The sequence below is a fragment of the Carassius auratus genome, unplaced genomic scaffold (assembly GCF_003368295.1).
Source record: "Carassius auratus strain Wakin unplaced genomic scaffold, ASM336829v1 scaf_tig00024581, whole genome shotgun sequence".
Lineage (NCBI taxonomy): Eukaryota > Metazoa > Chordata > Actinopteri > Cypriniformes > Cyprinidae > Carassius > Carassius auratus.
The window spans coordinates 2,235-13,158 of record NW_020525359.1 but is presented as its reverse complement, the minus strand read 5'-3'; the positions used below and the strand labels follow the sequence as shown (position 1 = coordinate 13,158).

The 10,924-nt window shown below is 34.8% G+C and overlaps 1 protein-coding gene across 1 annotated transcript; it reads right to left on the bottom strand.

The window, feature by feature from the left end:
* Positions 1-207: 207 nt before the first annotated feature.
* Positions 208-1,329, bottom strand: LOC113078191 (guanylyl cyclase-activating protein 2-like). Its single transcript, XM_026250500.1, has 4 exons — positions 1,054-1,329; positions 730-879; positions 560-650; positions 208-338 (listed from the first exon to the last, which is right to left on the bottom strand). The coding sequence occupies exons 1-4, from the start codon at positions 1,291-1,293 to the stop codon at positions 208-210; spliced, it is 612 nt and encodes a 203-aa protein (XP_026106285.1). The 5' UTR covers positions 1,294-1,329.
* Between the last annotated feature and the right edge of the window lie 9,595 nt (positions 1,330-10,924).

Here is a 10,924-nt window from a genome sequence, read left to right as displayed (position 1 = left end):
CTATAAAAACATGATTCATGCTTTTATATCAGCTTTAGCACCAGACGAAGAAGGAAATGTGAGTTGGTTGAACATCAATGAGCTCAATGGTGAGGCACACACGTCACTTGTGACAGAAGGCAAATATTTTCTGACCTCCATACCAGGTCTCTCCCATTTGCAGCCGCCAACATTTGAAAGACTGTAAGAGGTCCATGGGCCTTGAACTCATGAAAACTCTGTTTTTTTCGCCCAGTTTTTCCTGAACCAGCCACGTGCATTAGTGTCCAGTTTTAAGAGGTCCATAATCGAGGCATCTTTTTTCGCCCCTTCCATGAACTCTGACAGGGAAATTTGACCTGTTGGTGAAGAGGAAGAGGAAGAGTGTTTAATGAGTTCTTTCTTCAGCCCCCACACCTCTCTCTCCCTGACCACTGACAGGCTTAATTTAGCAACAGTCTAAGCCTACACATATGGTCTGTGTCTTTGGCTATATAATGTACCTTTAGCTGTTTATGGCAAGATATTACACGTTATAGTCTTTATCTATTTATTTGAGCAAGGAAAAACAGGCTCCTACCATCTTTGTTTTCATCCAAATGTTCAAATATCCTGTCGCAAATGTCACCGGGTGTCATGTTGATGTGGTTTCTCTGAAGTTGGCAAATAATCTCCAAGCAAAAAGCAAGAAGCCCATTAGAAGAGGGGGGAAAAAAAGATGAGAACGGCGAGACTCAAGACCACTCTTACCTTTATAACACGTTTGACCTCTTGCCTGTCCAATTTTCCGTTGTCATCTTTGTCGTAAACTTTAAAAGACCATTTCAGTCTGTCCTCCAGTTTGCCTCTCAGAACCAGGTGGACGGCTGCTACAAATTCCATGAAGTCTATAACATCATCCTGCAAAGAAACATGAATGATTTCCAGCCGATTAGCAAATTACAGATTGTGCATAGAAATTGCTGCCTTGCAACCAGCACTCAATTTTTACGGAAATTAGACATTTTCATTTTAATAATTTAAATGAAATTCTGTTAAAAAAAAATAGTTGACCTTTTCAACTCGTGCGCTTACCCTGTTTGTGTCAAAAGATTTGAAGAGGGTTTCTATGTACAAAGCCTCGTCTTCTGATGTGCTCTGAATCCCGAAGATCTTGCGGAATTCGTGAAGATGCAGGGCTCCACTTGGGCACTCTCTCATGAATTTGGTATAAAGAGGCTGGATGTCTGATAGTTCCACTTCTTTATCTTCATCGCTTTGAATCTGACCCATACTGAAACACAGTCTTTGTCCACAACTCACGATGCTGATCATATGAAAATGTCCACGATAACTGAGGTGAACGTGCGGTGCTGCATTCTCCTCGCAGGTAAACTGACATAATCTACTTACAACTAGAAACATGCTGTCTTACTATGAACACACTGGTATTTTTAGAAGGCCTAAATCTCTTTTGCTCTTTGATCTGACGTGAAGAATCTTCACAGTGAAAGTTCCTGATCTAATTTATCATATATCTAATATGAACTTACTGTACCTGTTAGAGAAAGATGTGTCAGGTCTCTTCTTAATAAATGAATAAATACTCAAAATCATTATATTATATTATATTATATTATATTATATTATATTATATTATATTATATTATATTATATTATATTATATTATATTATATTATATTATATTATATTATAAATATGCATCAATTAACATATACCAAATACTATCATGGTGTAAAAAAACATATATTCAATTTGGATATGTATTTTATTGGACAAAAGTGAAATATGACCCAGACAAACAAAACATTTACTCCAAATCATTATATTATATTATCAAATGAATAATACTTTTTATACAAATTACAGTATTCCACATATTATTATTATTATTATTATTATTGATTTACATAATTTGGTTTTGGAGTGAGATATGACAGGGCCCAAAGATGTTTAAACATCCTTTGTGAGATTTGCTCATCTATACCCAGACACAGCCCTGAAACTTTCTTCCATTTATTTGGCCGAAAATGTTTTGTCTGCCGGTTTCGCAGACAAGGCTTAAGCCTAGTCCCAGACTAAAATGTAATGCTGAGCTGTTTCAACTGAAAGAAACCTGTACTGGTTGATATTAAAATATGTCACTGCCCTTGTTTTGTCTCAAGATGCACACCAGGAATGTGTGTGTTTTTTTTTTCTAAGGCGTGCTTTTAAAAATTACTTAAATGTCCTAATTGAACTACAGCCTAATACTGGCTTAGTCTAAGCCCTGTCTGTGAAACTGTGGATTTAAAGGACCAAACCATTCTCACCAGTCTTACCTTTCCTCTATCTCAAGTAGCTGCCCTTACAGGACATTTCTGCATAGAATAAGCATACTTGTAAATAACTAATTAAAATAAATAAATCAATAATCTGCATAATCACAAGGACAGAGCAAGACAGAATTTACATATTTTACATTGACTGTTGATGTCATGAATAATTAATAAATTATTAGGATTAGGATGGGTGATACTTGACCTATAAAGAATATGCATTGTTGTAAACAAATAAATAAATATATTCCATATGCCATATATTAAGAGAAGTTACAGTTTAATAATTGCCGAACAGGTCCACAAATACTATTATACAAATATAATATTGTTAAGATTAAAAACAATTATTATTATTATTTGGAACAAATATATGCCATATGATGAGAGTAGCATTACAATTTATCATTTGCTAAATAGGTCAACAAATACTTCAAGTAGCATTAAGAAGTAGGAAATAAATATATACATATATATATTTAATGACTGGGAAAATATGCCATATGGTAAGAGAAGCATTATAATTTAATAATTGCTAAACAGGTCAAGTCCATCAATGCCCTCTTTCCACAACATTTCTGAACACCGTTTTAACAGCAAAGCTTAATGCCTTGTCAAGTGAACTTTGGCCTAGATCACATCAATTTTGCTTCCGGCCAATAAAACCTAAATCCACCCCATTTCACCTCTAGTCTTCTTTTTAATGAGGTGATACATTATTTAGCAGCAAGTAAGAGATAGTTTGTCAGGACTGACAGTGGAGAGATAAAAGGTGAGAAACCTGTCATTAATGTCTCTGTAATCCTCCGCTCTGAATCACCACAATCCCACATGCTCAGAAAACACAGGACTGTAAGGTCTGTAGCTAGTATGCAACATGCATTTTATTGTGTGTGTATATATATATATATATATATATATATATATATATATATATATATATATATATATATATATATATATATTTGGTCAGTACAGACCAAAAGTTTGGACACACCGTCTCATTCAAAGAGTTTTCTTTATTTTTATGACTATGAAAATTGTAGATTCACACTGAAGGCATCAAAACTATGAATTAACACATGTGGAATTATATATGGAATTATATACATAACAAAAAAGTATGAAACAACTGAAAATATGTCATATTGTAGGTTCTTCAAAGTAGCCACCTTTTGCTTTGATTTCTACTTTGCACACTCTTGGCTTTCTCTTGATGAGCTTCAAGAGGTAGTCACCTGAAATGTTCTTCCAATAGTCTTGAAGGAGTTCCCCGAGAGATGCTTAGCTCTTGTTGGCCCTTTTGCCTTCTGTCTGCGGTCCAGCTCACCCCTAAACCATCTCGATTGGGTTCAGGTCCGGTGACTGTGGAGGCCAGCTCATCTGGCGCAGCACCCCATCTCTCTCCTTCTTGCTCAAATAGCCCTTGATGCATTCAGTGTGACTCTACAATTTTCATAGTCAAGAAAATAAAGAAAACTCTTTGAATGAGAAGGTGTGTCCAAACTTTTGGTCTGTACTGTAGATATATGATATATGTACAACAACAACAACAAAACCAATTATAACAATAAAGTGTATTGTGTCACTAATCTTTTACAAAGTAATTTAGATCTGAAAATAAATGCTCCCCTAAATATATGTGGTGTTGTAAACCTTACAAACTACACAAAATAAAGCCTTAAACCATAAATCTTCTAAAATAAATACATAAAAATAAAGACCATTTATGTAAACATCGTATTTGTTTGCTCTGTTTTGCAATCATTGCCTTAAGTTTGATTTTTGAGAAACAAAAAAGGGACAAATATGGCACCCAAATGTATGTCACAATTCTGTTTTTTGTAAAGAAAGAAGAAAGAAGTCAGGCATAAATAGATAAATTTACATAAAAAAATAAAAACGTACTTTCAGTCCATTATGAAACATTTACTGTGATGCATTGTGTCAAAATACCGTAGTTACTGCAGTTCTTAACAGTCAGCTTCAGTGAGTACAATTAACGCGCTGCTGCCCCCTATCGACCAACACCTCAACGTCATCCCCAAATTCCGTAAACATGCCAACGTCACATCCGCTTAAATACGCATGAAAAAACGCAGCAAACGCTGTATTTATTTCGTATTAAGCGCTATTTCCATTCTACGTCTTAGCGCGTCCGTCAGTATTGAAGTGCAGAGACGCACTTTTTAAAGTACGTCTGTATTAATAGCCTCAGTAATGAAGGTGAGTTGAGTATTTGGTTTGTTTTGCGAGACTGTATAAAGGCAAACCTGTTCTTACATGATTCTGCACGCACAAACGGTTGACTAGTTATATTTACATACGGGCCTTTTTGATACTGTGCCATTAAACGCGGCTCCATCGGATAGATAGATGTTGTGTTATCTCGCTCTGATAAATAGATAGATAGGCAGCTGACGGTAAGTCGATGCCCATAGATATAACGTAATATTTCATCAGCATGATACATAAATAGTGCAAAATACACTGTATGAGGTATGCAATTGTACTTTTATTTATTTTTGCAGCCATAAAGTTTATGATTTTAGCTGCATCACAGGCTGTACAAGGGAAGAGATGATGATTATGATGATTAATGTTGTAATTGGGTCATTCCTGCTATGCAGTATCTTCTGCTTTCTATAACTTTGCAGAAATAAGTATGTTTTGTTTGTAATTTGAAGAGGTATCATATACATTTGCACTACATAAATGTGCCCAAACATTTGAACTTAGAAAAAAAAAAAATCTAATTATTACTTGATTTACACAATGACAAGAATCCCTGACAAGATGATAAATTAAAAAGCAATTGTTTAGTGATGGATTGGCAATTAAATTAAGTGAGGGTATCAACTTGAAATAAATTTTTATATCTGATACATGATGGGAAGTTTTAGAGTGGAACAAAAGTAATATTACAAAACATCACTGAAATCATTGAATGTATTTTTATTAATTATTCGTACTTGCGCTGATTGCCCACCAAATTGATGTCACTTCTTGCAAGGTTAATGATGTCATTGGTCCTTGTTTAGCAACTATCAAAGTTCACATGTAGGTATGACTGCGTGTAACTTATCTTGTAAAACCAATATGGCTACTAAGAATAACTAATATGGTAAAATAACTATATGATATAAAGAATAACAAATATAATATGATGGTCTTTTAAAATAGTGAGTTTCATATTTTATCAGATATGATATAATATTTTAACAGATATGATAAGACTTGACTTGGGGTACATGAAAATGTACAGCATAACAGGAATGACTGTTATTGTTTGTATTGTAGCGTGTGTTTTTATGTACTGACAGTGTGAACTGTGTAATCATGTTAATTGAAGGGCCCAAGTGCAGAGACTGAAGTGATCGAGGACGCACCTGTTGACCCTAACAATGAAGAACTCCCACCTTACCTGCGTGAAGAACCACCTGAGGGTATGTTCAGCTTTATTCATGCTTATTGTGTTCTGGAATATTAATTGGGATATGTTATTGAATGCATTTATTTTGGTGTAATGTGTACATGGATGTTTTTTTTTTTAATCCAAAAAGGTTTTTATGTATTTATTTAACATTTAATGCTGATGTGGCCACAAAACCTTTTTTGTTTATGTATATAGGTCACTTCATATGAAAGTACAAAGGAATATATATATATATATATATATATTACATTTTAGACAACAAGCACTGAAGTCTTTCATAATTTGTCACTTTTCTGCCCCCATTGGTTTATTTTAAAGGTTTCTGTTGTGTAACAAAAGGCTAGAAATGTCTAGAAATGTATAGTTTTTTTTTTTACTAAAGAAACATGTATTTTCAACAAATATATTTTTTATGACCAAGGCTGCATTTTTTTAAAATCAAAAATCCAATGAAAACAGTAATATTGAGAAAAATTCAATTATTACATTATAAAATAACTCTTTTCTATTTTAGTTTATTTAAAATGTCATTTATTCCTATGATGGAAAATCAATCATTTTCAGCGTCCATTGCTAAAGTCTTCAGTGTTACACGAACATTCAGTAATCATTCCCAAGAAACTTTAAAAATATATATTTTATGAACATTTTTTAATATTAAATATCAATACTGCTTAATATTTTTATCCTTTTTATTTTTTCAGGATTTTTTGACAAATAGAAAGTAAAAAAAACAGTATTTATATGAAATAAAAGTGTTTTGTGTCACTATAAATGTCTTTACTGTCAATTTAAGGTGTCCCTGGTAAAAAAAACAAACAAAAGAAAATATTCATAAGTGATTCTAATCACTGATTTTGTCCACCTAATTAACATTGATTTTAAAATGCACAGAAATCCTCATGGAAATCTGGTCAAAAAATGAATAACACCATCTATTACTTTTTAATGTTGTAGTAAAGTACAGTGATCTGCAGAGGGCCACACTGGCCAACATAAGATGAATAAAGATTTTTGTAGTTAAAAATCGCTCTTAATATTTGGAGTGCTACAATGAACGAAGATAAGTACAATTCCTAAATCCATTCATCTTTCCACTTCGCAGAAAGACCTGCAGGTGTTCTGTGGTACACACATGGGACTGCATCTGTAGTTGATAACGGGCACGTAGGCTCTATTAATACCTAAATTGAACACGTTTAAGTTAAAGTGGGCTTTTGTGCTCAAACCATGATCAATGTCCTCTCTTTGTTCTCTGTGCTATTTGATCTGTACATGCAGGGATGGCACAAAGAAACAAAGCTCTTTATGAAAAGTCTATTCGAGGTGAAGGCTCTGATGCCGCTGCTTTGCCAGTAACAACCTCTATAGTTTAAATGGCTGATATAAATTGCTTTGAGATGCTCTGTGTCTGCTGCCCAACAGTGCATCGCAGGTGATTGCATAACAGCAGACGCCTGCTCTCCGGCCTTTTGGCTGCTACCTCAGTGCAGATTCTGAAATAGTTTATTATATCATTGAGATGCTGTCCATCTTTGATGCTGGGAACCACTATAGAAGCCATGTATATGTTTTATCAAGCCAGTAAGTTTTATTTCCTGAAGTGTTGTAGACAGAATGAGTCCCTTTAGGGCGTATGGTCGACTGAGGTCAGACATAGTCACAGAGGATTTGGAGTGGGACCAGACAGGCTAGTACACATGCTAATATTCATGTGGAAAAATACAGCCAAAATGGAGCGGTCCTCCCAGAGGCGTTCACGCTGCTGTAGACCGTGTATAGTTTACAGACCGTTTCTTCTGTTGATGCAACATTTGCTCCTGATTTTTCTTCTCAAGCTTGTACAGTTGCCTCATCTGTAAATGTCAAATGTGAGGACAGAACGAAAGCCAGGGTGGTAATTTTCAGCAAATTATGGCTGGTGAACATAGTTGTTTCACAATTATGTCCTGTAGTGTTTTAGTGCAAGTGTGAGACGGGGAATTCAATCAAGGTTAGATTGTCAAGATCTGTTGTGTGCTTGCACTTTATTTTCTGAGCGAACAGGCTGGAACTGACGCAAACCTGAGAAATACAACACCATAGATTCAGTCTGTCGGCTAATTTGAGCTTCTGGTTCCACTGTTTATCTGAAGCACTACTCGTTGAGGTGTCCATTTAGACATCCATACCCTGTCTAAGTGTTTTTATGTATGTCATTGATTCTGTTGATCCAAATGTGTAAAATATCAGCTAACTGAGATTTTTGACAGAGTAATTACAGTACTGCTTTGACTTTCATGGCCTGTTTTTGAGCATATGATTGGATACGTTCACACAGTCCTTGCTGGGATTGACAGCTGTATTTATTAGCAGGTGTGAGTCTTAAATTGTCTCATAATACCTGTAACTATAGCAACCTGTGACTGTAGGAAATGTCTCAAAGCACTTTAATTTGTATTTCATCCTCACAGTCAGAATGCCAAAAACTCGGTTTAGTTCAGTTTCTGTGTTTTTTGCTTTCTTTTGCCTTGCACCTTGACTGCACGATACCCCCTTTTTCTGACATTTTTCATTACCTTGTTGATGTGCACCATATGCGATCCTGGACCATAAAACCAGTCCATTTTTTTCGAAATTGAGATTTATACACCATCTGAATAAATAAGCTTTCCATTGATGAATGCTTTGTTGGGATAGGACAGTATTTGGCCGAGATACAACTATTTGAAAATCTGAAATCTGAAAATATCATTTAAAGTTGTCCAAATGAAGTTCTTAGCAATGCATATTACTAATCAAAAATTAAAGAGCCAGTATATAATTGATAGTACAAATACAGAGTCTCCAAAAAGACAGTCAAGTAATTAATTACATTTAAATACTTTACACCTCTGGAAAACAGTTCACGTTTTTTATGCAATCCAAAAGCGGTCAGATTTAAAGAGCCTGTAAGATGAAAATTCTAAGCTTCCCTATCACTGTTTATAAGTCCTGTACATTAGGTTTAAATCCATCCAAGGTTAAAAAACATTGTCATTTTGTCAAAATATCATTTTAAAATTACCTCATTCTCAGAGATCCCCAAACGGCTCGCGCGAAGCTGTTCAAAAGATTCAGTTTCCTTAAACCCCACCTTTCGGTAGCATACTGTGTTCTGATTGGTCAACTAACATAGTCAGGTTTGATTGGTTGTTCCGCACACACCTCCACGGTAAACTATGCGTTAGCATCTGTTTGGGGTGAATTATGTCTTATTCCTCTCACCGCGAAGCAAACAGTAAAATAAAAAACTTGAACAGTCTCACTGCTTTTTCTTCTGTGTGGGTGTATTCAAGCCGCGCGCTTCAGTTTGAATCTGAATAGCGCGTTCAGCGCGGGGGCGTGGTCACATTAGATATAACGAAGGGAGACATGAAAACCAGACATTGCGTTGTTTTCATATGGATTACTTTATCACAGAATATCTGTTAGCAGCACTTGTTTAGTTTTAAAGTAGACATGTCAAGCTTTCTATAGATATCTCTCTCATGTCTCTTCGTTGAGTATTCACAGAGTTACACTTCATTTTAATGACGTGTTTGTACATGACGATCAGCGCAGACAGGCTGCAGACATACTGATAAGACGCTCGGGAGAAAACAGACACAACTTCATAATCATACTTCGCGTTGTGATTCGGAGATGCTCGTTGTTCTAAATAAAGTTGGTAATGAACCCTCTTTTATGGCCAAACGCTTTGAAAATCCTGCTGTACTCACCGAGATTAGAAAAGCAGTCATCAGTGAAATGTTGTGAACACAACAAAAGGGATTTGTTGTACTGCTCTGGTATTGTGGTAAAAATGAATTTTAGCCATTGGTTCTTCTGATCTTCCTTCTTTGGCAGCGAAAATAAAACAAACTTGCCTTTACAATTAAAAACACCACCGTCTCCTCGACATGATGTTCTCACACCAAATAGAGCGTCTGGTGTGGGGGGTGGGGCAGGTCAGAGTTCAGTTTCTCCCAAGACGGTAGGCGGAGATTATTATGCAAAGTGTTCCTAGTGACCGTACATAGAGATGGGCAAAAGATTTGAAATCTATAACGATTCCCTTTCAGCGATCAGAGTCGACTCCTTACTTTAGAAGCCAATAACTTTATAAATCGTGTACTTTTTAGTTTAATTATTTGCACATTGTTTACACAGATGGACAGCTACATCATACACTGTAATACAGGTAATTTTTGATTTTCCCATCTGTGTGGCTCTTTAAGTTTTGATATACTTACAGTTGGAAATTTACAAAATATCATAATGGGAACATGATCTTTACTTAATATCGTAATGATTTTTGGCCTAATAACAATAATCTATAATCTTGACCCGTACAATGTATTTTTGGCTATTGCTACAAATATACCCCCAGCGACTTAATACTCCGTTTTGTGCTCCAGGGACACACATACATTTTCGTGGTCCAAATGGTTTTAAAACACTAACAAAGTAGTAGTGGATTATATTCAGATTTAAAATATAATTTAAAAATGGTACTATGATACTCCTATATTAGTGGTTAATTTGATACAAGTTATAAAGAAATTAAAATGAGAAAATGTTTCCTTGGTTCATTAGCTGAAATAAAAAGTATGTTTTTTATTATTATTATTATTTATTAATTTTTTCTAAAAATTGTGGCTTTAGTTGTATTTTATTAATTTTTTGCCATTTTGTTATAAAAACTATAATAACCTGTTTAATTGTCTAAAAATAATTGGTAATTTGTTTTCGAATCAAGACTGCACTGCTCTGCTACGGTAGCCCATGAAGACAACTCAGTAAACACAACTTTTATTGCCATTAGTTTTATGAGATATGATACATATTTTATCTAATCACAATTAATTCAGAAAAAAACTGTAGATTCATCAGCAAAAATGAGATTCAGTAGAAAAGTATGTTTATTCACTTAAAAGTGCATTTGTTCAGGTACATTTTTCTGTTGTCTTTGGCAAAAAAAAGCACAAAGGAAAGTATTTGAGTTGAATAGCATTTTTACTAGTCTCAAAAAATTCTCACAATTCGGTTTTGATTTTCAAATTTACTTTACTTTGGCACAGAATGCAGTTGTTACTCTTTCATAACCAAACTGTCTATGTACATAACTGTATTTAGCACTCCAGACAGGACCGCCAACCTGTATTTTGCTGCTGTAGCCACACGTAGCCTG

Bases quoted from the DNA above. Each gene is read 5' to 3' on its own strand.
- LOC113078191 (XM_026250500.1), bottom strand. From the start codon at position 1,293: ATGATCAGCATCGTGAGTTGTGGACAAAGACTGTGTTTCAGTATGGGT. The intron at 880-1,053 runs GTAAGCGCACGA...GTTTCTTTGCAG, and splicing joins AATCTTTTGACACAAACAGG to GATGATGTTATAGACTTCAT. The intron at 339-559 runs GTAGGAGCCTGT...CTTCACCAACAG, and splicing joins TTTGGATGAAAACAAAGATG to GTCAAATTTCCCTGTCAGAG.